This window comes from Panicum virgatum, chromosome 3N (genome assembly GCF_016808335.1).
Source record: "Panicum virgatum strain AP13 chromosome 3N, P.virgatum_v5, whole genome shotgun sequence".
Taxonomy (NCBI): domain Eukaryota; kingdom Viridiplantae; phylum Streptophyta; class Magnoliopsida; order Poales; family Poaceae; genus Panicum; species Panicum virgatum.
Genome location: NC_053147.1, coordinates 15,632,344 through 15,659,542, shown reverse-complemented (window position 1 = coordinate 15,659,542; position 27,199 = coordinate 15,632,344). Strand labels below are relative to the sequence as shown.

At 46.5% G+C, this 27,199-nt stretch overlaps 4 protein-coding genes across 4 annotated transcripts; 3 read left to right on the top strand and 1 right to left on the bottom strand.

The window, feature by feature from the left end:
• The first annotated feature begins 2,823 nt into the window (after nucleotides 1-2,823).
• Nucleotides 2,824-3,468, top strand: LOC120667599. The gene is made up of 2 exons (XM_039947642.1): nucleotides 2,824-3,209; nucleotides 3,337-3,468. Exons 1-2 carry the CDS (start codon nucleotides 2,934-2,936, stop codon nucleotides 3,466-3,468), a joined length of 408 nt encoding a protein of 135 aa, XP_039803576.1. The 5' UTR covers nucleotides 2,824-2,933.
• Nucleotides 3,469-3,588: 120 nt separating this feature from the next.
• On the top strand, nucleotides 3,589-5,673 carry LOC120667598 (WRKY transcription factor 42-like). Its single transcript, XM_039947641.1, has 5 exons — nucleotides 3,589-3,597; nucleotides 3,682-3,846; nucleotides 3,953-4,420; nucleotides 4,513-4,626; nucleotides 4,743-5,673. The coding sequence occupies exons 1-5, from the start codon at nucleotides 3,589-3,591 to the stop codon at nucleotides 5,406-5,408; spliced, it is 1,422 nt and encodes a 473-aa protein (XP_039803575.1). The 3' UTR covers nucleotides 5,409-5,673.
• Nucleotides 5,674-6,980: 1,307 nt separating this feature from the next.
• On the bottom strand, nucleotides 6,981-11,763 carry LOC120664611 (GTPase ERA1, chloroplastic). The gene is made up of 9 exons (XM_039943886.1): nucleotides 11,334-11,763; nucleotides 10,941-11,086; nucleotides 10,655-10,795; nucleotides 10,455-10,568; nucleotides 10,237-10,362; nucleotides 7,827-7,925; nucleotides 7,626-7,727; nucleotides 7,372-7,452; nucleotides 6,981-7,270 (listed from the first exon to the last, which is right to left on the bottom strand). Exons 1-9 carry the CDS (start codon nucleotides 11,686-11,688, stop codon nucleotides 7,184-7,186), a joined length of 1,251 nt encoding a protein of 416 aa, XP_039799820.1. The 5' UTR covers nucleotides 11,689-11,763; the 3' UTR covers nucleotides 6,981-7,183.
• A 140-nt stretch (nucleotides 11,764-11,903) lies between these two features.
• Nucleotides 11,904-17,235, top strand: LOC120664610 (pre-rRNA 2'-O-ribose RNA methyltransferase-like). Its single transcript, XM_039943885.1, has 11 exons — nucleotides 11,904-12,494; nucleotides 12,920-12,967; nucleotides 13,056-13,211; nucleotides 13,305-13,348; nucleotides 14,340-14,502; nucleotides 14,588-14,649; nucleotides 14,797-14,983; nucleotides 15,067-15,156; nucleotides 15,521-15,654; nucleotides 15,753-15,885; nucleotides 16,061-17,235. Exons 1-11 carry the CDS (start codon nucleotides 12,021-12,023, stop codon nucleotides 16,982-16,984), a joined length of 2,415 nt encoding a protein of 804 aa, XP_039799819.1. The 5' UTR covers nucleotides 11,904-12,020; the 3' UTR covers nucleotides 16,985-17,235.
• Nucleotides 17,236-27,199: the final 9,964 nt, after the last annotated feature.

Here is a 27,199-nt window from a genome sequence, read left to right as displayed (position 1 = left end):
GGTAATATATTTGTATAAAAGTGGCTAGTCAAATCCTTAGGGTTCACACATTTAGACACATGCATAAAAGTAAATGGTGAGTAGGTTCAAAATGATCAAATGGTGTCTGCACTTGCCTTAATCCAAATCCTAGCTGCTCAGAAATCTTTGTCCTCTATCTTTTGATCTCCAGCTCTTCTGCACACTTGTCGGTCCTCAGCTCCTGGTCTTCAACGCTAACCAAACGTCCTTCTATTCGCAGCATCCAAGCAACACAAACAGACAAATAGACAATACTAAGAACAATACATCATACAAAAGAGAAACTAGACAGAGAATGATCTAAACGTTAAGACTTGGCACTGCGAACGAGAGAGCGCACGAACGACGAAAAACAGAGCTATCATTGTGATGACACGACTAACGAAGCGCAAGAGACACACATAAAGCTTATAAGAGCAACTAGTTCGATCACTACTTACTTTATGATAGGTCTAAGCAGGTTATTATTGAAAAGACATTTATGTTGTTATTTATCATGTTAGCATTGCTTTATAAAAGGACAAGGTGAAAAACTATAGTTTTATTTAATTAGAAACATAGTTTGCATAAACATAAACGAGTTGGCAAAAAGGTCACATTTTCAAAAGTATGAAACATGGTTCACAACACTGCTAACGCGAAGCTTATGACGATACGATCCTAACGCAACTTGAACGGGCTAAAACGGAGCTACAATGCGAAAGTTATGGCTAAAACAAGGTCAGGGGCAATTCTGTAATAAAGCTAAACTATTTTCAAATTAAAAAACAACTCAAAACTGAGTTTAAAATGACTTTTGGACCTGTTTCACAAAATCCGACGGGAGCAAGGGCTTAGCCGCAAAGCGCAGAACTGCTATAAGACTACGGTGGACCGATTTGCAAATACAAGAAACTGAAGGGGTTTTTCTGCAAAAAGCGAGGGGCTGACTGCAGCTTGACCACGTCAACGCGGTCAGCGCACGCATGGCGCCTGCGTGGCGCTGAGGTGGACCGCACGTGGCTGCCACGTGAGCAGCGGGCGGGGCCGATTGACTTCTGTTGATTGGCATTCTAGATCTAATCTGGACCGTCCGCTCGGGATCTAGTGGCTGGGAGGGATGGATAGGTCAGGGTTGCCGGCGGCGAGCCGGGCGGTGATGGCCGACGGTGGAGCTTTGCCGGAGTTGGTCGAGTTGGCGCTCCGAGGCTCGGTTTGGCTCGCGAAAAGAACGGGGAGGGAGAGCGCGAGGCCGCGGACACGACCACGGTGCCGGGTGCGGCGATGGGTGGCCTAGCATGGCGTATTGCCATCCGCAGCGGCGATTACCTCACCGGAGCGGCGAGAGCGAGCGCTCTCCCTCCTAAATACGAGGGAGGGAGAGGGATAGGGGAAAGGAGTTGGGACTATCATATAAATAGAGTTGTAGAAAGACCACATATTTTCATTCGACGTTTCAGGGTGCCCGATTCGATCAACGAATTTGGCGAGCTGATCTGCTTTGATCAAGGAGAAAGCCCAATCAACCATCTTTTTGGTGCAGGTCACATGATCTATAGCTCGACCTTCGCTTTTTGAGACTTCATCTACCCACATCTCTATGTGCCCTCAGCACTTTCATATGGAGAAAGATAGGCTTACCATGTTTCATCAATAGCACCTAACCTGTGTCAATTTTGGCGGACCGTGCTCCACCCTGGTGAACTCATGTGGTTCCGACGTGCCCAGAGGCCAGGCGAACTTGACAAATGCCAAAAAGAAATGTCCCGAGAGCCAACATGTCATAAACGAGGGGAAAAGCATGAAATTCACCTTATAGAAAGTCCGCTATAAAAAATTACTAGACAGAATGAGTAGCACAAATTTATTTACAAATCAAAGTCGTCGGACCTTCTATCCACTAGTGGATATATACAGTCAGGAACGGAGAATGTTACGTACCCGCGACTTCCCTTCAGCATGTCAGCATTTGTGTTTACATGAGCATGCCGGTTACCACCCTTAACACTTTTTTTTTGGATAAGCTTAATGTTCTTTGGAAGCAAGTACAATTGTCCTTGAGATTTATTTAGAGATGTCCACATGTGCATCTCATCTTGATCATGATCTAGTGGTTACAGGTAGCTATCCGGTGCACCGGCTGGACCGCAGCAAGCATGACCGATTGGATCCGTGAACAGGCACTGGACGACCCGGTTCTCTTGCATGCAATGCATGCCGTACCAACCCAATGGCGGATGAGGCTATCCATGAGACCAACACACCGTAAAGCCACCGCAAAACCAACGCTCCGGTGCACCGGCGCAGTTGCTCAGTCAACAACCCCGAACCAAGACACCGTCCATAACAATCCCAAAAAGGATACAGCGGGAGTACGTGTCGACGACGCGGCGGTCGCGAGTCCATGCAACCCAGGTCACCGTGCATGACAGCCAGCCCCGCCATTTCTCGGATCGGGAGCTGACCGCCCGACCGATAGCCAGTCTACCGGTGGCTGACCATTTCCCCCTGCTGCCTCCCTCCCCTCTGCTCGCGCCCGGTTCGTGCGGGCGCCACAGCTCCGTTTCTCCCTCCTCATGGACATGGACTGGGCGGCGAGTCGTCGCGGGTGCGCGACTGGAGGCGATCGCATCAGCTCTGAGGAGGCCTCGGCCTCTGACTTGACGCGCGACTGCATGCCAACGCCAATGCCCACCCCATCTCTCTCCTCCTCCGATCCTCTCCTTCCCGTCCTGGTCAATGGTCACCAACACTGCCTATAAAGATGGACTCAGATCGGCGACCGGGGCCGCGGAGCCCCGCCACGTGTGCCCCCCACCGCCTTCTTATACGTCCCTCCCCGGCATTCGATCTCCTTCCTCCCCCCTTCTTCTTCTTCCCCGTCGTCTCAGCTCGCCCCCATTGACACGCATTATTCCCCGTTTAGAGTGCGCATGATGGAGTCCTACCTGGGGAAGCGCAAGCTGAACGGCAGTGGCGCACCGGCGAGCGCCGAGCGGGAGCCGTCCGGGGCGCCGGCGGGCTTCCAGGCGGTGGTGCTCGGGTACGACGACGACGCCGGGGAGGCAGGCGCGGAGGCGCGGCGGGTGGTGGGCGAGATGGACTTCTTCAAGACGGAGAAGCGGAAGGAGGAGGCGGCCGGCCGCTCCCACTCCGCCGCCGGCGCGCCGGATGATCTCAGCATGAACAAAGACGACCTGACCATCAACGTCCGTCGGTGAAACTGCTTCTCTGAATTCATATCGCCAACTCTTTTTTTTTTTCTTCTTCTTCCGCCCTCGTCTCCCGGATCGGCGCTGGTTTTTCCTGATGCGACGCGATCGGCTTTATTTTCAGATGGGCCTGCACGTCGGCAGGAGGAAGAGCGGGAGCGAGGAGTCCATCGTCGACGACGGCGTCTCCTCCAACGAGGTAGATCACAGGGAGACCAAAGCTGAGGTGAGGAAGAAATCACTCCTGCAGGGCTAGAAACAACTGAACGAGCCGTGATCCACGCCATGTGTGCTTGACTGCCAATAATATCGATAGCTTTGTTCTTGGAAACTTGATTTCAGATGCACCAATTAATTAGTGTAGTCAAACCTCTCCATGTGGGGGGTATTACGTGACTCTAGCGAGAAACAAAAAGTTTAGGATTGGTGTCGTTTAGCTTCTGATGTACTGCGTACTAAATATGATCAGCTGGCACTGGCCAAATCCGAGATTGAGCGCCTGAACGAAGAGAACAAGCAGCTCAAGAACATGCTCAACCGGGTGACCGCCAACTACAACTCCCTCCAGATGCACGTCCTCACACTGATGCAGCAAAGGAACAACCATAGAGGCCTCGGCGCTCCGGGCCATGAGGTAACAACACACCAACAGACCAAGAAAACTTCGATCCATGGGTGCGGCCAAGCGAGAGTGCACACTGATCGATTCGCCATGCTGAACTGTACTTTGTGATTAGCAGCTCAACGTTGATCCGGAGAAGAGGGACCAGGACGGGAGCCAGCTGCTCCCGCGGCAGTTCATCAGCCTCGGCACCGCCGCGTCACCCGACGAGCCACCGCTGCGCTCCGCGGGGGCGGACATGCGCGGCGGCGACTGCTCGGCGTCGCCCAGCAACACGGACGCGGCCATGCCGCCGCCGGCCGTGGACTACTGCCCGGGCAAGGGCAACGCGGCCACGATCAGTAGCAAGGACGTCATGCCGCTGCCGACGTTCGATCACCACCACCACCACCACCGCGGCGGCGCGCACGAGAGGGACCAGAGGGGCAGCAGCCCGGAGGACCCGCCGCCGCACCACGTGCCGCAGGGATGGCTCCACAGCAAGGTGCCCAAGTTCCTGCCCGCCAAGGGCCCCGAGCCGGTCCCCGAGGCCGCCACCATGCGGAAGGCCCGCGTCTCCGTCCGTGCCCGCTCCGAGGCAGCCATGGTAAGTCGTCAGTGGTTCTCGCTCTCTGGACTACTAGGCAACAAGCTTGTTTTTGTTCATTTGTTCAAATGTTTGTTCTTGGTGACACGCAGATCAGTGATGGATGCCAATGGAGGAAGTACGGGCAGAAGATGGCCAAGGGCAACCCGTGCCCCCGCGCGTACTACCGGTGCACGATGGCCGCCGGCTGCCCGGTCCGCAAGCAGGTACGCTGATGGAAGCTAGAAGCTGGCTGTGATCGGCTGAAGGCTTCGAACATTTCGATGTGTGTACCGTGGATTCACGGCACGTTGGATCACGTGTACGGTGTGTGTGATGGCAGGTCCAGAGATGCGCCGAGGACACGACGGTGGTGATCACGACGTACGAGGGGAACCACAACCACCCGCTGCCGCCGGCCGCGATGCCGATGGCGTCGACCACGGCGGCGGCGGCGTCCATGCTGCTGTCGGGCTCGATGCCGAGCGCGGACGGCAGCCTGATGGCGGGGTCCAACTTCCTGGCGCGCGCCGTGCTGCCGTGCTCGTCCAACGTCGCCACCATCTCGGCGTCGGCGCCGTTCCCCACGGTGACTCTGGACCTCACGCAGCCGGGCCCGGGCGCGCAGCCGCCGCCGCCGCAGCAGCAGCAGCCGCACCCGGACCCCGCGCAGCTCCAGGCCGCGCTCGCCGACGCCGCGCGGCCGGCGGCGCTGCCGCAGCTGTTCGGGCAGAAGCTGTACGACCCCTCCAAGCTCTCCGCCGTGCAGGCCGCGGCGGGCACCGCCAAGGCGGCGCCGGCGGACGCGAGCGACACCGTCAGCGCGGCGGCCGTGATCGCGTCGGACCCCAACTTCCCCGCGGTGCTCGCCGCCGCGATCAAGTCGTACATAGGCGCTAGCAGCAGCAGCGGCGCCGGCGGGAGCAGCGGGACTGTGCCGCCGCCGCCGCCGGCGAGCAGCGGCGGCGACAGCAGTAGAGACGACAAGATCGGGGAGCCGGACAGCTGACGCGGTCGCCTAGTCTCGATCGACCGTTTGGCTTCCTGCTTGAAGTTTTGTTCGTCGCGTGAGTTTCGTTCAGTTCGAGCTTTCGTAGTTGAGTTTCCTTCGTCTCCTCGCGGCAGGAGGCCAAAATTTTGCTTAGTTTTCTACTCCTTTCGGTCGTTTTTTTGTGGCAAGAACTGGAGGGAGTAACAGTTTTTGTGCTTGCTAGATCGTTTACTTAGAACTTAGAAGGGAAGAAAATATGCTCAATTTTCATGCGGCGTTCGCAGTTCTGTCGTCGCGGATGTCCTTTTCCTCACCATAGCATACAACTTCTGTGCTCTGTGTACGCTTGTCAGCCACCATTGGTGGTTCGGTTGCCCCTCTGCGAGTCGATGGAACGGGGCAGAGCTCGTGTCCGTGTTCAGAAAACTGCCACTGTTCCGTCCATTTCCCGTAACGTGGTGCCCTGGTCTGCGCTCTGCACATCGTGCACTTTTTTTTTCGAAGGTACGCATCACGCACGTTGACCACTGGCGGCTGCTGCGGCGCCAGATGTTGACTTTGGACGCGGTGCAGGGTGCGGGGTCAACGTCGCCTCGGGCCGGGTCACGGTTTGACATTAGCAGGGTGTGTTTGTGCGTGGTCCGATGCACCGCCAGGCACGTCGTCGTTCCGTGGTCGTCGCTGCTGATTCCGGAGATCCGCTGAAGAATAGCAGCGGCTGCTCTCTCGTCACACCGTTGACTCGCTCGTTCGGAAAAAAAAAAAGACAACCGTAGCGCCTACGTATGGGCGGCATTAGACCGTCCACGGTGGAAGGAGCAAATGAAGAAGCAAATACACTGTTTGACACTGTAGATGTACTGTTTGGCACTGTAGACAAAGAGGGCGTGGGAAACGAGGAGGGAGCAAATTTGCTCTTGCTCCCTCCGCTGTGGTCAGCCTTATTGGAGTAATATCCAGCGATCAGCACGACATGCGTACGTGTTCACCTTCGCCCAGCCAGTCAAAGGGCTGTTGAGAAGTTAAGATCTTCGTTTCAAAAAAAAAACAAAATTGTTCAAAAGATTCGTTTCAGAATGGAGGTTACGACCGGGTCAATGCTAGCTGCAGCCTGCAGTTTCCTGCCCGAGTCAATGCTGTGCGTCCGGTTTGACTCCGCATGCTGCCTGCGTCCCGCCGTCTCGTGTCTCACACACTCCCACGGGTGAACCGACACTCCCGCACTCCCGCTCGCTCGTGCCGCACCCACCACTGCCGGCGCCACGACCTGGACGGGACCCGCCGCCGCGTGACGCCCACGGCACTCGGTGATTCCGCGCGTCGTTCGGCGGGCGGGTCGAGCGGCACGGGTCATCCTTTTCGGCGTCCTCGCCCGTCGCCTCCCGTTTCGACGGGGGCGAGATGCCTGCCCCTGCCGTGTCCACCGCGGCGCGGCGTTGTTTCGCCGAGCGGAGGACACGACGCGCACGCCTGCACCGATCCCGTATGTAGCCTTGTACTCCGCTCGGCAGATGCAGGTGCAGTGCAGTACAGGTTTGCCAATGGTATGCTGTAGCAGTCTGCAGAACCGTGCCTCTGTACAGGGGATAATGTGCAGCAAAATCAGTTCCATAGAGATAGAGCATCATCACCACAGAATTTGCTGAGAGGGCCTCACTATTCACTAATAACTGCGCTACCATCATCCAACTTCTCACATCAACAAGAAAGCAAAGGAAAAAAAAAGAAAAGGAAAAGCAAAGTCATCCTCCTAGTCTCGGCAGCTGATACTGATAGTGATAGCACCCCCGTAGTCATAGTGCTTGAATCTCGCCGCCGTAGCCATAACGCTTCAGAAGGCGTTCATCTTGCCGCCAGTTCTCCTTCACCTTGACCTCTATCTGTACAAGGGATCATGTGCTGCTATTAGAAACTTCTCAAACGTAATAGCACAAGGAGATGACAGGTTCAGAGCAACCACACAAAGGGGAGGAGCTATAACCTCGAGGTAAACTTTCTTTTGTAGGAAATCCTCGATGTCAAGCCTTGATGCAGTTGCCAACATCTTTATGGCTTTGCCATCCTGCATCAATCGAACATATCAGGGGAAGACCAGGAATTTATGGCCAAATTCGTTTTTTTTAAACAATGGAGTTAATCTTAGGTTGAAATGATTCTAACTTCTATCTCATGCATTTCAAATATTCAGAGAAAACAGCCTACATCATGCATAATTAGGGTAATTAACTTTTTTACCTTCCCAAGGATAATGCTTCTTTGTGATTCTTTCTCAACAAGTATCTCAACTTGAATGAAATCCTTAGCTGTAGGTCGGCTTTTGTAACTGACAACATTAACCTGTCACAAAACAAAAAACAAAAAAAATCAGAAATCAAAGGATAGAAAAACGGAGAATATGCTGCATTAAATTGATAGGAAAAACACCAGAAGATATACCTGGCATGAATAAGGAATTTCCTGCCTATATTGAACAAAGATCTTTTCCCTCACTATTTCACCAACAAAAAATCTCTCAGGGTGTTCACTAGCTATGTCCTGAAACATGAACCACATAGTTAAGTACATGGTATAAATATATCATTGGTCTCAAAACTTATTAGGGCATAAGCTCATCAAATACCTAAACCACACCACAATAAAGTGTATGATAATGAAATACTAAAAGGTTGTAAACTTTGTTAGAGAGACATGTATAGGCTGGTCCACGGGCCTCTTGGTTAGTCGGCCGTGCTTTGCACCCTAATCAATCCATTATCTTCCTGGCCATATTCGCTTACATGGTATCAAGAGTTCGGGTTTCCCCCGTGATTCTCCTCCTTCCGCTGCCCTAGCCGCGCGCCACCTTGGCTGCGCTATGGCCGGCACCCTTCCCCCCAATGACGACGTTGACGCTGCGGCCGCTGCCGAACAGCAGCGCCTTGCGGCCGCCGCCGAGCAACAGCGTCTCGCAGACGCGCGCACGGCGCGCCAGGCGAAGCACGAGGCCGCCCTCGCGCGCGCCAAGACAGCCGAGGCGGCGGCGGCGGCCGCCCGCGTTCGCGAGGCCCTCGCCCTCGCGGCTGAGGAACGCGCCGCCGCCGACCAGGAGCGCGACACCGACGCCGATCGCCCTCCCGCCGACGACGTTCGCGCCGCCATGCTCCTCCATGAGGCTGCCGCTGTTCTGAACCTCCATGCCCAAGCCGCCGGCGTCCAGAACATCCGCAGCCTCATACCCGTCGTCCTCGATGCCACCTCCGGCTCCTACACGCGGTGGCGCGAGCAGTTCCTGCTCGCCGTCGACCGCTTCGCCCTCCAGGACCACGTCGAGGAAGACGCTCCGTCCCCCTCTTCTCCGGATTGGGAGCGGATCGTCTGCTCCTGACTTCACGACACCATCTCCGCCGAACTTGCCGAAGTCGTGATGGGGGGCGGCGGCTCTGCACAGGCGGCCTGGCTCGCCATCGAGGCACAGTTTCTCAGCAATCGAGAAACCCGCGCCCTGCATCTCGACGCCCAGTTCCGCCACTTCTGCCAAGGTGACTTGTCCATCACCGATTACTGCAGGAAATTCAAGTCCATGGCCGACGATCTCGCTGACCTCGATGAGCCTGTCACGGATCGCACCTTGGTGCTAAACGTGATTTGCGGCCTCAACGAGAACTTCACCGACATCAGCCGCCATCTTCGTCGCGGTCGCCCATTCCCGACGTTCCTCGACGTCCGCAACGATCTCCTGCTTGAGGAGATCACCGCGGCCCAGCGGAACTCTGCTGCGCCGACCGCCCTCCTGGCCACGGGCGCTGGTGGCGCCGCGTCCGGATCTCCTGCTCCACGCTCCTCCGCGTCAACCCACGAGGTCGCGCCTAGAGCACGAGGCAGCCTATACTTCGTGCGGGAGCGTGTTGCTGTTGGTGATGTCCGCGTCATGCATGTTCGAACATCATCTCAGTACGCCGACATCTTCACCAAGGGACTTCCGTCTTCGGTGTTTACGGAGTTCAGGTCCAGTCTGAACGTCCGTGCTGCAGACGATCAGACTGTGGGGGTGTGTTAGAGAGACATGTATAGCCTGGCCCACGGGCCTCTTGGTTAGTCGGCCTGCTGGCCATTGGGGCTGGGCGCCACACCTGTCTAGGTGCCCCCCCCCAAATATCTGTGTTGATTAGGATAGGCAAGGATCCCCCATGATAGGGTTGTTACCATACACCGCGGCATCCTTGCCTATATGTACCTGTACCGTGCTTTGCACCCTAATCAATCCATTATCTTCCTGGCCATATTCGCTTACAAACTTATTAAGATGCAAGGAAAGTCCTTATTCTCTGGCTTTAGATAAGAACTTTCCTTGCATGACTGATTTATAGCAGCAGAGCAGGAGCATAGTAACCATTATGTGCTAATTCATACATTAGTGGTTTCAAGTTCACATTGTTCAGTACTTCAGTTCACCAATATGGGAAAAAAGCAAACTGCCATGCCATCAACACAAAATTGATTTGTCAGCACCTCCATCTGTCAAACTAAGACTGATACTTCATATACACAATATTTGTAGGATTTAACATTGGAATGAGTTCAACAATAATGAGATCCAATTATATATAAAAAAAACAAATATGAGATTCAGGAGCACACTCCTGACCACAGTGACAAAACTCTTATTAAACTACACTGCTAAAGGATTTAATACATCGAGGTTTGAGGGGCTGAGGCTGAGAAGAAAATCAAAATAACTAAAATTCTCTTAGCATCTGAACCTGATTCTCTCAGTTTATAATATAAAGTCAGGACAGTCGATAGCATTTAACAGTAAACAAAGCACAGGTGGAGAAGCCACTTGAAAATAATGGCATCTGTCCAATACCTTGGGGTAGTAAGCAGGACCCAGAGGGAGCTTTGACAATATCCACTCCTTGATATCATCCACTCCATGACCAAATTTAGCACTTACAGGTATAACATCATCAACATCAGTGAATTTCTGATACCACTGTCAAAACAGTAGTCTGGAAGTCAATACCATTCGCATCAAGGGGAAAGCACAAAAGAAACACCTTGTCGACTTTTGTATAAGGTTAATACCTCAAGTTTCTTTGCAATTTCTCCTGGTTTTATGAGATCTTTCTTGTTCAACACTAGGAGAACAGGAACTCCAATACCTTTGTTTCCCACACCTTCTTCCAGCATTTCATCAATCTAAAAGCACAAAGTTTCCAATGCATAAGGTAAAATGGTTGAATATAAGAATTGATTATTTTCTTTACTAGAATTACTGCTAATACCTTTTCAGGCGCTTTGCAAGCATCAACAACAACAAGCACACAGTCTGCACTGCCGATAGCACTCCTAACATTCTTCATCATCATACTGTCCAGCTTATGCATCTCCTTTTTAATGACACCAGGAGTATCATAAAGTACAATCTGCAAACTAAATGATATCTCAGATTAGCGGTGAAAAGCAATATGATCCCCTTGATGGTAGTGGGATCAGAAACTTGAGTGGACCTTAATTTGCATTTAACTGAATTGAGTTCTGCAAGTAGCACATTAGAGAGAAAACTGGTACCTGGTATTCTGGTTCAGAACATATACCAAGAATGCGATGGCGTGTTGTCTGCGGTTTATCTGTTACAATTGAAAGTTTCTGACCAACCATTTGGATAATAAGGGTGCTCTTGCCAACATTTGGTTTCCCCAATACAGCTACATAGCCTGAAGAGACACTGTATTAGTACATGCAAATTATTCAAAGCAGATCCATTTCGTTTTTAAGAACAAATAAACCATTTTTGTTCAGGAATCTTAACGAAAATGCTTTGCTTGCAACATCCCTCATTTTACATTATTATCAACTAGACCAAAATTTAGCGAATAAAGTTCTAAAGTAAGAGCCTAACCTCAATTCTAATCAATACTAAACCCGAGTAATTCCAAACGTAGAAAAGCACAGAAGCCTAACCGCTGCGGTGATTGGCACATAGAGAGGTGCTCAACTCCTCCGACTCGTACTCATCTAGCAGCGCCAGGCTCCAGTCCGGCTTCTCAATGAGCTCCAGGCGCGGCCTCGTGCTCGCCCTCGGTTCAGACTCGTCCTCCTCAACCACCTCATCTTCCACCATCTCCTCTTCCACTCCTGAGTAGGTCATACTCGCATTGGACACAACCCCAACTCCATGCTCCAGTCCCGAGACGCGGAGGCGTTTTCCTCGTAGCACACACGGGGAAATAAAATCAGGCTGAAGAGCAAGACATCGACGGGAGATACAGGGCGGCGACGGCGGCGCGACGAGTCGGAGCGCTAGGCCAAGCTCCATCCCCTTCGAGAGTGGCAGTGCGCAGTGAAGATGTTCGCGTGCGTCCGCGTTTGGGGATAAGAGGACAGAGCGAGAGAGCAAAGCACACCAAGACGACGAAGCGTTTTCCTTTTGGGTCATGTACAACGGCCCACAAAAAAGAAAAGGCCCAGGCCCATGAGCCCGTCTCGACCAAACAGCCTTGTAGCCCGGCCTTTCGACAAAGCAACCAGAGCAGCAAGCACCCAACCGCCGCCGTAGCAGAACCACCTCCAAAACCCTAGCCCCCCCCCGCTTCCTCTCTGAGAAGTATCTTCGACGTCGTCGGCAGCGGCTGAAGCGGCGGGGCGGAGATGGGTAAGGCGAAGGGGAAGCAGCGGCAGGACAAGTACTACCACCTCGCCAAGGAGCTAGGGTACCGGAGTCGTGCGGCCTTCAAGCTGCTCCAGCTCGACGCGCGGTTCCGCGTCCTTCCGACGGCGCGCTCGGTGCTCGACCTTTGCGCCGCGCCAGGAGGGTGGGTCCAGGTGGCCGTCAACCATGCCCCAGTCGGAGCCTTCGTCGTCGGCGTCGATCTCGTGCCCATCCGCCCCATCCGCGGCGCCCACTCGCTCACCGAGGACATCACCACCACCAAGTGCCGCGCCGCGGTGCGGAGGCTGATGGACTCCAACGGCGTCTCCGCCTTTGACGTCGTGCTCCACGACGGGTCACCCAACGTCGGTGGTGCCTGGGCGCAGGAGGCCACATCGCAGTCCGCGCTCGTCATCGACGCCCTTCGCCTCGCTACAATGTTCCTCGCCCCCAAGGGCGCCTTCATCACGAAGGTACAGAATTACACAGAGGAATAACGCTCAATTGTTGCAGTTGACATTCTGCATTGGCTTGATTCACCATGATGCTATCTTCATTGAGAACACGCTAAGTTTGTCCTTGAGTTTGACAGCTTGATGTTTTCATAATGTCATTCCTAGGCAGGTATAACACTTGCTCCTTTATTTGGTGGCTAATACACTGAAGGGCTTATACTGGGTCTTTATCTGCAAGCAATGTTGTTGCATGCATTCTTCTGGCGTCATCTTTGGTGGTTTTGACATTTCATAGTTTCATACCTTCTTACTCTCATTATTGCTATGTGTTTTATTACTAAACTCATTGGTTGATGAACGAGCTATTTGTCCGCTGCAATTTTCCTTTGTGTTATTCCTATATTTCAGTACACATTTAATTAGCTGTTCTTTTCCGTAAACAGGTTTTTAGGTCTCAAGATTACAATGCTATTATGTACTGTCTTAAACAGGTGTGTGTTAATTAAATGTTTTGTAACAACTTTTTGTTGTTTACCATATTGAGTTAATGGAAAAATCAATCAACATCTCCACTTGCAGTTGTTTGAGAAGGTTGAGGCAACTAAGCCTTCAGCAAGTAGGTCTACATCAGCTGAAATTTATATCATCTGCCTGAAATATAAGGCTCCTGCAAAGATTCAACCAGAACTTCTTGATATAAAGCACTTGTTCAGTGTGGTTCCAGAACAGAACAAAGTATGTTAAGTCACTTGTCTGAATTATCTGTCTGTGGTTTCCTTTCTTCTATGTGCTAGAATCCCTTGACGTTGGAAATGTTGTGCACTGCAGCCTAGGGATATTATGGATAAATCGCAAAAGAGACACCGTGATGGGTACGCTTCCCTTGTTACATTATTGGAGTAGTTTGCCTGCTTGTTTTCCTTTTCCCCCTCTCATATTTTTATTATTACTTATCAAGTATCCATATTGTGATTTGCTGTCTTCACATCACAGTGGAGTCGAATGTTCGACCTACTTCTGATCTTCCATTACATTTACCGCTTCTTGTTCCAGTATAGCAGCCTGTTTTTTCAGTCCGCTCGTGTGTAAATAAGTAGATTGCTCTTGACAGTGTGAAAATTGACAGTTGCTATGTTATCTAGTATAAACAATTGAGCGTGTTTTGATGTTTGTTCTCGACAATTCAGCATTTATTGAGTTTCACGTTTCAAATCCGAACAAGAGAACTCTGCGCTCTTCTCCTGGCCTTTGATTAAGCATGAATAAGAATGAAAATTGGCTGGATGTTCTGATGCTTTCCTGCATGCTGTAGAATTTGAACAACAATAGCACACATGGGTTCATATGGTGCATCACTAAGATTGTTACAAACCAACGATTTTTGCTTGGTTTTACTTTCATAAGAGTGGCTGGGTTTATATGTTGAGTTGCCGCATATCACAGGCTTTAGTGGGTGAAAGTGGGACGGGAAGTTCCCGTACCGACTGATACCGTTTTCGCATTATGATACCATTTCCGTTTTTAGAAAAATAAAAGTTATCATTTACAATTAGTCAATTAATTTTATAGTCGGTTTTCACCCTATTTGATTCTCTTAATTTCATAAATACGTGAAAATCCCAACCCGACTGCTTTCGTTTTCCATTTTGTAATACCGATTCCGACCGTTTCCGATTGTTTTCCTGTGTATATCTCTACCCAGTTTTAGGGGCGGGTTTGTTAAGAAGGCACTGGCTGCTTCTGTCTATGTTGAAACAACATAGGTGAAATCTACCTGTAGAAGTTGTGGCTTGAAGTATGCAATGTCCTCATTGCCAATATGATACTTCAAATGTTATGCTGATATAAATGACATTTATGTAGGTATGAAGAAGGGAATACAACATTGCGGAAAATTGGTTTGGCATCAGACTTTATATGGTCTGACACCCAGACGCCACTGGAGTTCTTGGGCTCCTTCAATTTGATTTCATTTGATAATCCAGAATCTCTGCCCATAAAGAATCATGAACTTACTACTGATGATGTAAGGAACTGAGCATACTGCCTGGCTTATCTTTCAATTTATTCTAGTCATAGGTGCTGACTGCTTATTATTTGATTTGTGCCAGATAAAAAATTGTTGTGAGGATTTACTTCTGTTGGATAAAAATAGTTTCAAGCATATCTTGAAGTGAGTACCTTGTTTGCCATTCTGTTTTCTTATGCAATTTATTTCCATTCATTTAAACAGTTAATACTAATATAACCTAAACAAGTCTATAAGTTGAGCATGTGCAGAGGATGTCAATCTCACATATCTATTGTGTAACTATTTTAGATGGCGAATCCGCTTACGGAAAGCACTGTCATCATCTTCACAAGTTACCCCAAAGGTTGAGGATGACACAGAGACCACAAAGGTCAAGGATGATGATCAACTTCTTCAAGAAATGGAAGAATTGACCAGTGTCATTGATAGAAAGAAAAAGAGAGAGAAAAAGCGCCTGTCAAAGCGTCGAGCAAAGGTATTATGAATTACGTACACCAGCCTTTGCAGCATGTGATGCTAATTGCAGTTTTGTGGTGACATGCGGTCTCTTCATTCCAGGATAAAGCACGCAAGGCTACAGGAATGCAGATTGACGCTACTGGAGACGATTATGGTGATCCTGACTTGTTTTCTATTAGTGTTATCAAGGTATCATGCTGTTTTTCTAGTTATGTCTTGTGCTATGTTTCTTTAGTCGCATTTCTATGGAATCTGATTCTAATAATATCTCGTTGGAAAACATTACATGATATTGTAACTTTTTTCCCTTGGAGGATAAAACCAAAATACTCGTGCTCGTGTGGAGTAACCTCTCTGCCCTGCATGTAGCGGCCTTTATTTTTTGTTAAAACTCCACAAGAAAGCTGATTCTGCTCTGTTGGAATTTTTTTAAAATGCCTTCTAATTATGACTTCTTTAGGTCATATTTTTCACCATGGCTTGTTGCGAACGCTAGAAAAACATAAGGTTATCATCTAATTCTTTAGTTTCCATATTCATTTTCCTTTTCTAGGGTGGAAAAGAACTTCAAGCTGTTGAATCTGCAGAGCTTGATGTGGAAGATGACATTGAAGACAGTGAAAATGAGGAAATTCAAGCTCGAGAAGTCTCTGATGAGGAAATGGATTCGGATGAAGAACAACAGAGGTAATTAGCATCCACACTATCAGGATGCGCAATTACGTGGTCAATACTATATTTCTCAAAAAATGCTGTAATTTTGTACTGATAATCGTTCACATCAGGTATGATGCCCAACTTGAGGAGATGCTTGATGAAGCTTATGAGCGCTTCGTAACGAAAAAGGGTGGGGAAGTAAAACAAGAACGTAAACGCCCAAAGCGAATCAATCCTGATGCTGATGCAGACTTATTAAAGGTAATAACAGTTAACACCCTATTTCTCATGATGTCTTGATACAATGACAATTGCATCTGAAACAGAATTTTTACAGCAGCATGGGACCCAACTTCCACAATGTTCTACTTTTTTTTAGGTTATGGTTATAGAATATGGAAGGTTTTACTATGATATGATCTTTTAAACTTGCTAGGGTAGTGAAGATGATGGTGATGATGTTGAAATGGATCAAGATTTTGATGAAGATCAAGATCCGGAGACCAATCCCCTTATATTATCTCTAGATGAACACAAGCCAACTAAAGAGCAGATTGTACAGCAGTGGTACAGCCAGGATGTGTTCACAGAAGCAGGAACAGGTGTTACTGAGCAGAGTGACAGTGAAGATGAAATGGAGATTTTGCAGAGGAATATGAAGAAGATTTTGCAACAAGATGATTTTGAGATTGTACCAGCGGAACCAGTCCGAAATGAAGAGGATTCATCTTCATCTTCTGATGAATCAGAGGATGATCTAGATGATTACAGAAAGGCTGAAGTACTAGCCTATGCGAACAAGATGTTGAGGAAGAAGCAGAGAGAGCAGATACTTGATGATGCTTACAACAAGTACATGTTTGATGATGAAGGGTTGCCCAACTGGTTCATTGAGGATGAGAAGAGGCATAGGCAGCCCATGAAGCCTGTTACACGCGAAGAAGTAGCTGCCATGAGGGCTCAGTTTAAGGAGATTGATGCCCGTCCATCCAAGAAGGTCGCAGAGGCCAAGGCACGGAAGAAGCGTGTTGCCATGAAGAAACTGGACAAGGCACGCCAAAAGGCAGATGCTGTCGCAGACCAGAATGACATAAACGAGCGGTCAAAGAGGAAGATGATCGACCAGATTTACAGAAAGGCGATGCCCAAGAAGCCTCAGAAGGAGTACGTTGTTGCAAAGAAGGGAGTTCAGGTGAGGGCTGGCAAAGGGAAGGTACTGGTGGATCGACGGATGAAGAAGGACAAGCGGGCCGGTGGGACTGGGAAGAAAGGGAAGGGTGGCAAAGGTGCTAAGGGGAAGGGTGGCCAAAAAGGCATGAGAGGGAAAGCTGGGAAGAAGTCTGGGAAAGCCCCGAGGTAAAATGTTGAGCCAAGCATGCCTGGGGCGCGCCCTCCTAGCTGCTGAATTTTGTCTCGGTCCAACTACAGTTACTCGGTAGGCAGCTGAGAAGTTGTGTGATGATAAAATTTATGCGTTTAAAGTTTTGTAGCATGATTTAATTAGTATCAGAACTGGTGACCTCTTCAGTGTCATTATGGCATAACATAGAGTTACTGAAACTTTTAGGCCGTGTTTAGATGTTTTGCAAAAAAAAATTGCGATGAAATCTTGCTAATTTGAAGTACTAAATGAAGTCTATTTACAAAACTTTTTGCACAGGTGGGTTGTAAATCGCGAGACGAATCTAATGATGCTAATTAATCCATGATTAATTCATAATTAGCGGATGGTTACAGTAGAATCACTGTTGCAAATCATGGATTAAGTAGGCTCATTCGATTCGTCTCGCGATTTATAGTCTATCCATGTAAAAAGTTTTGTAAATAGACTTCATTTAGGACTCCATGCATATGTCGAAACTCGAAACTGTTGTGAAACACGTCGTCAACGTCGAATCGACTCTCTCTCTCAACAATCACACGGACACATGGAGACACAAGAACACAAGTACGAGAGACAAATCTTTATTCCTCAAATTCTATATTTTACAATGAACATATCTCTCATATATATATTCCAATCAAAGTCTAAGTCTCGGTAAGAGCCCACAAACAAACCGGACTAGGAATAGGACTTCCAGTCTTTTCCTTTCCTTCTAGGATTCTTGTTTCCAAAGTTGATTTGTTTTACAACACTCCCCCTTGGGCGATTACCAACGATATTTTATGCCTCATCAAAAACTCCATCCGAAAACCCAGTGGGAAAAACGGTTCATTGGAGAAAAGAGTACATATATACCGTACTTGTTAATTGCACTTTATTGCCTCATTAAAAACCTTTATGAGAAACTTCAGGAAAACTCATAGTAGGAAAAGAGTACAATAATTATATAATCTTCAAGATATTTATTGAATATTCTTCTGGAATAATCATTATGTCTTCTAGATAAGTTTATCAGGATTACTCAAGGAGTTCTCCCCCTGATTCTTGTATTTCTCTCAGTCTCCTCATGCCAAGTCCACGAACACATTTTTCAAAAATTGGTGGAGCTACTACTTTTGTGAATACATCTGCAAGATTATCACATGATTTGACACGAGTCACTTTTATTTCTCCATTCTTTTGCAAGTTATACGTGTAGAAGAATTTAGGTGAAATATGCTTCGTGATATTTGACTTTATATACCCTGATTGTACTTGTGCAATACAAGCTGAGTTATCTTCATAGATAATAGTGGGGGTAGGCGCTATCATTATTCCGCATGCATTCTGTACATGCTGATGAATACGCCGAAGCCAGGTGCATTCCTTGGCTGCTTCATAAAGTGCTATAATTTCAGAATGGTTAGTAGATGTCGCTACCATAGTTTGCTTTGCTGATTTCCAAGAAATAGCTGTTCCACCACTAAGAAATACATATCCAGTGATAGTGCATTATGGGGATCAGAAAGATACCCTGCGTCCGTATATCCAATTATGTTGAGATCTTGTTTCTTCTGGAAATATAATCCAAGATCAATCGTACCTCTTAGGTATCTGAGGATTCTTTTAATGCCATTCCAATGCCTTTTGGTTGGAGCTGAGCTGAACCTTGCAAGTAGGTTGACAGCAAATGCAATATCAGGTCTAGTACCATTCGCTAAGTACATTAAAGCTCCAATGGCACTTAAGTAGAGATATCCTGATCCCAACAATTCCTCTCCATCTTCCCTTGGTCTAAAAGGGTCTTTCTCTATGTCGAGAGATCGCCCCATCATGGGTGTATGTTCTGGGTGTGCATTTTCATGATGAAATTTCTCTAATACCTTCTTGGTATAAGCAGACTGGTGCACTAAAATCCCTTCTTGGTTATGTTCTAGCTGCAGGCCTAAACAAAATGTAGTTTTACCTAAATCCTTCATTTCAAATTCAGATTTTAGGTATGAACTAGCTTCTTCAATATCCTCTGTGGTTCCTATGACATTCAGGTCATCAACATAAACTGATATTATACAAAAACCTTTGTTAGATTTTTGTATGAACACACAAGGACAATCATCATTCTTCAGGAATCCCTTTTCTTCGAGAAAATCGCTAAGACGATTATACCACATTCTTCCAGATTGTTTTAAACCATAAAGTGATCTTTGTAATTTCACACAATACATGTTACGTTTTGTTGGGTTAGGGATAGTAATTCCTTCAGGGACTTTCATATAAATATTTGCATCAAGTGACCCATATAAATATGCTGTCACGGCATCCATTAATTTCATCTACAAGTTCATACTTGCTGCCATAGATATTAAGTACCGGAATGTGATTCCATCCATCACAGGAGAATAAGTTTCATCGAAATCGATACCGGGTCTCTGCGTAAACCCTTGTGCTACTAGTCTCGCTTTATATCTTACCACCTGGTTATTTTCGTTTCTTTTTTGAACGAAAACCCATTTATGTCCTACAGGGAATATCCCTTCAGGGATTCGATCTACTGGGCCGAATACTTTTCTTTTATTAAGCGAGAACAATTCAGCTGCGATTGCTTCTTTCCATTTGGGCCAGTCAGAACGCTTCTTGCATTCTATTAATGACTTCGGCTCCGGATCTAGATCAATTTTTGCAATCTTCTCAGCAAAATATATATCGACATTAGTAGTCTTTCTATCATATATTTCTTCTGTTTCAACATAATTTGTTGAATTTTCCAATATTCTTTCACATTCATCCTGATCAATTATTATATTTAAATCAGGAATTTCCGGTCTCCCAACGTGAGTATTTTCAGTGCGCACATTCTCACTGGGTGTCACTACATGTGTACCTTTACTTTTATTATTATTTTCATTCTGCCCAGTCTTAAGCTTCTTAGGACGTCTCCCTGAAGCTATAGTCTGAGTAGATGCACCATTATTAGTATTTCTACTCTGTCTCCCCCTCTTCAGGGTATGAGGAGTCAATGTAGATTTTACTTGGAATTCCATTTCATCCACTTCATGTGGTATTTCTATTCTTTCTGGTGCGTTTACTGCAGGTATGTGAGATTTCATAATCCCTTTATTATTAGTGAAGGCTTCAGTCAGCTCGTTTGCAATTCTTTGCAAATCGATGATACTCTGAACTTCATGTTCAGTTTCTTTAGTGCGAGGATCCATTCCTAGGATCCCTATGCTTTCCCATGTTATTTCTCGGCATTCGTCCCTAGCGAGATACTTTCCTCCCCTAATGCCGGGAAATGATCTTCGTTAAAAATACTGTCAGCGAACCGAGCTGTATGCAGATCTCCAGTTAATGGCTCTAAATATTTAATTATTGATGGGCTTTCAAATCCGACATAGATTCCCAGCTTACGCTGAGGCCCCATCGTGGTTCGCTGAGGTGGTGGTATTGGAATGTATACATCACATCCAAATTTACGCAGATGGGAAATATTCGGTTCAATTTTTCGCACTAATTGGATCGGTGATACTTCATGATATGCAGATGGTCTAAGTTGTATTAGTGCTGCTGCGTGCAGTACAGCATGCCCCCAACAAGTGGAAGGTAGCTGACAATTCTGTATCAATGGCCTTGCTATAAACTTGATCCTCTTAATTAATGATTCTGCTAGACCATTTTTGCGTATGCACGTGTGGCACAAAGTGCTCAACTTTAATTCCCAAAGCCATGCAATAATCATTAAATACCTTCGAGGTAAATTCCCCAGCATTATCCATTCTGATGGATTGAATTCTTGAATCTGGGAAGTTGGCTCGTAATTGAATTATTTGGGAAATTAATCGTGCAAATGCATGATTTCTAGTAGAGAGAAGACATACATGGCTCCACTTCGTAGAAGCATCAATTAGCACCATAAAGTACCGAAATGGCCCTGACAGGGGACTGATCGGACCGCAAATGTCACCCTGAATTCGGTTCAGGAATGCTGGTGATTCATCTCTCACTTTTAATTTTGAGGGTCGAGTTATTAGTTTCCCTTTGGCGCATGCGATGCACACAAAATCTTCATGATTAGGAAAATCATTTTTCTTTAAACTATGACCATTGGAATTGTTAGTAATTCTTTTCATCATACTTAGACCAGGATGTCCTAATCGATCATGCCATATTCTGTATGACTCATTTTTTCTAATTATTGTTTGCATAGTAACATGTTTGTGAATAGGCTTAATGTAAGTGTAGTACAATGCTTGGCGCATGGAAGGAAAGGTTTCGACAATCTTCTTGTTGTCTCCTATTTTCTTAGTCATGATTAGGCATTCTTTACCATTATCATCATTTGTTTCCACATGTAAATCATTTGCACGTATATCCTTGAATGAAAGCAACGTTATGGTTGATTCAAGATAAAGTAATGCTTCTTGGATTACTAATTCAGTTCCATTAGGGAGGATTATAGTGGCTCTACCAGTGCCAACTATATGCATACCACTGCCAGTGATAGTAGTGATATTTTCATCATTCTTTCTAAGAGTCTGAAAATATCTTGTATCCCTAAGAATTGTGTCAGTTGTGCAACTGTCTACGAGACATAATTCCTCTTCCATAGCCATTTGTACTCCACAAATTTTATAATAAAGCAATATAATTCGTTCAGATTATGCAGATAATAGATATATGCTTAAAAAAATAGAATACACGAAAATATTACTCATATACTAAAATTTATTTAAGCAAAAAAATTGTCTGCAAGACTCTTATTACATAAATAAGCTCTACATGAGCTGACTCCAAACCACAAAATTCATGCAGGAATTTTAAAATACTTAATGTAATATTAAGACCACTATACTATTAGATAGTTGGGAACAATTTGGAAGACTTAGACAGAGTCCCCATGCATATCTTCAAGCTCTTCTCCTAGAAGATCATCATCATCATCTTGCTGAATTTTATTCTCTAGATTCTTCATGATTTCATCCATAGTGTCAGTAGGTTTGATATCTACTAACATATCTTCAGGATTTTCTTCAGCAGCTGGAGCTTCATTCTTCTCTTCATGCTTTGAAGAGTCAATCTCCATTTCCTTTGACTTGGAAGATTCACCTTGTTCAAACTTCCGGCTAGAGACAAAGTGAGCTTCATGTTCAGTCTTCCTTTTCTTGAGCTGACCATTGAGTTCTTGATAGAGTTTCACTATATGCTTAGGAGTGCGACATATTCTAGACCAATGGCCTTTCATTCCACACCTATAGCATTCTTGGTCCTGTTTGCCATATTCTCCCCCTGGTGGAATTTTCTTTGATTTCCACTGTCCCTTCTTTTTGAAGTTATTAAACTTCTGGTTTTTTCCTTTCCAAGGTGCCTTCTGTGACTCCTTTCCTTTTCCTTCATTCTTCTGTGATGAAGAAACAGCATTTGCTTCAGGCTTACTTAAGCTGCCAGTAGGGCGAGTTAGATGATTCTGCATCAACTCTTCATCTTCACCTTTGTCTTGCTGTAAAGCATTACTAAGGTCAATATACTTCTTGTATTTTTCTTTCTTATACCGGCGGCTTAAATATGTCTGTTTAGGATGGAAAGTGGACAAGGTTTTCTCTATGAGATCTGATTCAGTCAGCTTAAGTCCACACAACTTCATGTGTGTAACAATTGCATAGAGTTTGGCATTGTATTCCTCCACAGTCTTGTAGTCTTGATAGCGAAGATTCTGCCATTCGCGTTTTACTCGAGGAAGAAGTACAGTCTCCATCTTTTCAAAGCGTTCATGCAATGCATTCCACAAGACTATAGGGTCACGTTCAGTCATATACTCATTCTTCAGTGATGAGCTTATGTGATGCCTGAGAAAGTGTAGAGCTTGCGCTCTTTCAGCACTTGTTGCAATTTTGTCATTGGTGGGTTTAATCGCATGCAGGAGATTTTTCCCATCCAAGACAATCTCAGCATCTAAGGACCAAGACAGATAGTTGCTGCCATTTGGGGCGAGCTCTGTGATCTCTCTTTTCACAAGATCAGACATTTTCTACATGATGAAAAAAAAAATGCAAGTAAGTTTACTGCTAGTAAACATGTAGTATACAGAAAGTAAATTGGTTTGGAAGCTTAAATAATCTTAGTTATATTTTTCTAGCAGAATAACAAAAACAATAAACCATGCTAGAAAAATTAAAATATGAGCCTCGTGGGGGGTTTAGAGAACTCATATGCCTGCAACATAAACAAAAAAACCAAAATCTAATGTCCAGTTGGTAAACAGGCATGTAAAAAAATAATATACCGCAAAGATGTTCATGATCTGAACTGCTAGTTCTATGGTTAACTTCAAGTTTTCGAATTTAGCCGAGGGGTGCCGCATGGCTAGCGCGCACATATCAGTGGCAGAACGTCGCGTTCAGGCGGCTTACCCTGTTCGCCGGCAGCGTGCGATGAAGCGGCTTTACTTCAGGTGACAGGCCAAATACATAGCATGCGTTGCAGGACTGTTAGTGTTCGTGCTTACTACTAGCAGGCTAGTGCTACGATTACTTCCGTGTAATCTAAATCTTAACGATTACTTCCATGTAATCTGAATCTCAATCTTCAAGACTTAGGATTAGATGTATAACAGTTCAAGCTGGTTCTGACCACGGTCTTCAAGCCGGTGGTATACTACGTACATCAAGAATCGTCGGCATGCAGTACCAGCGAGAATCCTATCTATTCTGCCCCTTTTCTTTTCCAATCACGGCTAAATTCTTATGAGCGAGTTCTTTGCGTAGATTAAAGTGCGTAGAACAGATACAAACACATATCTACGCAGCAGATTAGAACCAATCTAATCTACTATCAATCATGTATGTACCTCGGTTTCTCACGTAGAGGAAAAACGAAGCTGTCGCGTAGGACAGTTCGGCTGAGCCGAGGGGACCTGCCGGCATGATGCCGGCGCGATGTCTGAGTTGATGCCGATCAAACGTAGACGACGTCGAGGTTCTCGGCGCCGTCGAAGTCGACGTAGATGAACTGGACGTCGGTGTCGATGTACAACTTCTTGATGCGTCAACTCCGTCGATGTCGATGTAGAGCAGCGTGCTGATAACGTGTTGTGAAACACGTCGTCAACGTCGGATCGACTCTCTCTCTCAACAATCACACGGACACACGGAGACACAAGAACACAAGTACGAGAGACAAATCTTTATTCCTCAAATTCTATATTTTACAATGAACATATCTCTCATATATATATTCCAATCAAAGTCTAGAGTTTCGGTAAGAGCCCACAAACAAACCGGACTAGGAATAGGACTTCCAGTCTTTTCCTTTCCTTCTAGGATTCTTGTTTCCAAAGTTGATTTGTTTTACAACAGAAACATTCGATGTGATGTTTTTTTTTTGCGTTTACGGGTTGCGATCTAAACAGGGCCTTACCCACTTCTGGGGCATACAAATGTTGGAGGCTGCATCTTCATTACGTGAATCCGCTAAGCTTAGTTTCAACCTTGGGGTAGGGTATCGAGATGATCTTGGTCTTATGGCTGCCTGCTTTGAACTTTAGATAGCCGCCTCTGGGTAGTTAGGTTCCCTTGGAATCCGCTTGCATTTCCTTTTCAGATGAAAAGAAGTGTCCGTGTGCACTTTGAATCCCAGACATTGCGGTGCAGTGACCACCCTGGATTCCCATTCCCCAAGTTGCCGATCAGAGTAGAATCGGATCCAAGCTTTGTGTCTCGAAGATTTGGAATCCGGCTGATCCAGAGGCGGCCACAGAATCCCGGCTACTTGGTGACAGGATCAAGCAGCTGGCCAGATACCGACTAATGATGGCTCAGGTCTTGCAGAATATAAAAGCAGTGAGCGATGGCTCACAGCAAAAGCCATCAGAGTTGTGCAATGCTTGATCAGTTACTTTTATTTAAGTAACACACAAGTTGACCGTATAACTCCAGGTCCGACTGGAGTGCAATGAGCGGTTTTGTGCAAACGTGCAAGCGGCAGCTACGGCACGTTCGATGCACATCCGACGGCGAGTCGAGTTTTACAATAAGCCCCTCCCGCTTAGTACCCGCAGCCCAATGAGCATAATGCGAAAAACCCCCTAGGAAAAATGATCCACCACAAATCAGTCTACAGATCCCCCATCGCATCGGTGTGAGAGCGACTCGTCGCCCTGGTCACCGCCACCGCGCTGGTTCCCCGGCTCCCCGCCCGCCGGCGCTCAGGCTCACCGCTCTCCGCCGCTCCGAGGGGCGTCGCCCGCCGCATCCCTCGGGCTCTTCGCCCTCGTCCACCCCTAGGGCCGACCTCCGCCGTCGCCCTCGGGTTGGCGACCTCCGCCGCGCCCCTGGGACACCGCCCGCCCTCGCCCCTGGGTCGCCGACCTCTGCCGCTCCCCTGGGACGCCGCCCGCCGTTGGCCCCGAGTCACCTACCTCCGTCACTTCCTGGGGTTGCCTTCAGGGTGGGACAAGGCTCCAATCCATTCCATCTTAAGGTGCTCATCGAGTTCGAGGATGGTGATGGTGGAGAACTTGAATGTCGATGGTGGACAGAACCTTGCTGTTGGATGCATCCTTGATTCCGCTGATGTCGTCCACACAGTAGTGCATGGCTACAAAGCTCCTCAAATTCAAATTTGATGCCATGTACTCCGTGCTGCAATGCACGTACTCCTGTGTCATTTGCGACAGATGAAGTGACTTGCTTCTACTAGTAGCCATCCTTGATCTTTGCTATGTTTAGCATGGTTCTGTGAGATACGGTGTGGGCAAGAAGAGGAGGTTTCAGATAAATGAATTGCTGCCAATCTTATTCTGGTCATGATCAGTGCACAGTTGCACACATTGGTGGTTTCTGAAACCAGCAACCTGAAACTGTTTGGTAGCCTGAATGATCCTTGTACTTGTAGTACTGAAACAATTTGAAAGTGTTTTGGTTGTAAGCTGTATGGTGAACTGTATGGTGTTTAGTTGTGTGTGCAAGTTTGGTTGTAAGCTTCGACAAATTGAGTTATTTGATTTTTAACATCAAATTGTAATGCATAATTGAGCAAGAATGTGTGAAGCTGATCAATTTTGGCAATAGTGATGAGTTTCAAGTTCATTTTGCCATAACTGCATTTGTAGAGAAGGTGATTATTTCTAAGAATATGTAAGCAGTGAAGAGGCAATATGAGATAGCATATGTAGCATTCATAACAATGAAGAGGGCGATCAAAACTCAAAGGATTATAGTGTTCCATACTGAAAACAAATCTGAGATGCTATTTTTCTATGTAGCAGGAAGAGATAATGAACAAATTGCAGTTCAGGCTTCAGCTTTCATGTGTATCAGCCCTTGATTCTTTCTTTGGACAATAACGTCTATCATGCCCGACATCTTTGCATATCGTGCACTTACGTGAACCCGAATCTTTTTGCCTTTTGTTTTGGTCTGCATGTCCCAATATTCTCTTGCACTTTCCCTTTGCGCGAATGTCATTAGGTGGGTGAACCTGCACGTCATTAGGAATGCTACAGCCAATAAAATTTTTCTGTTCCTGTTGTCTAGTCTGAGTGCTAGGATCAAACAACAGGGAAAGTGATTCCAGGTTTTGTATCAAAACATCTATACCTTCTTCTGATGTTTTCGCCCTTTGAAAAATATCTTCAAATTTATTCTGTGCGCTTGACATCTTCCTTCTCATAGATGCAACCATAGAACTAGTGGCCTTCTCCACTAATAAATTACCATCGCTATCAAATGCATGGTTTCTGAAAGAAGAGTAAAAAAATATCAGCTACGAATAAATACATGTGCAACCATATATGTATGTACAGAAGTTTACCTTTTTACAATTTTTCATCCATCTTTTCGTGATGTAGTGCTGTGGAATTTCATTTAGTCTTGCACCTCTAAACATGCGTATGATATGATATGACGACAAGGTATTCCAATGGACTCAAAAAGCATGCACGAGCACTTATATATCTGCTCGGTGCTAAAGCAAATTACCTCTCTAATTCTTCTATAGTTGTCGGTCATGGTAACAATTTTTCTACCCTCCAATTCAGTTGTGCTCTGGATATCACAATACTCCCTTGCAGCTAACACCTCTTCCTGAAATATTTCAAAAACCTCATGTGTGAAAACATAGCTACCATGTTTCTCAATTTCCCATGTAGTCAATAGAGTAGGGTTTGTATGCAGGGTTGTGTTATCATGTATCAGTTCTTCTTGACGCTGGCATTGCAAA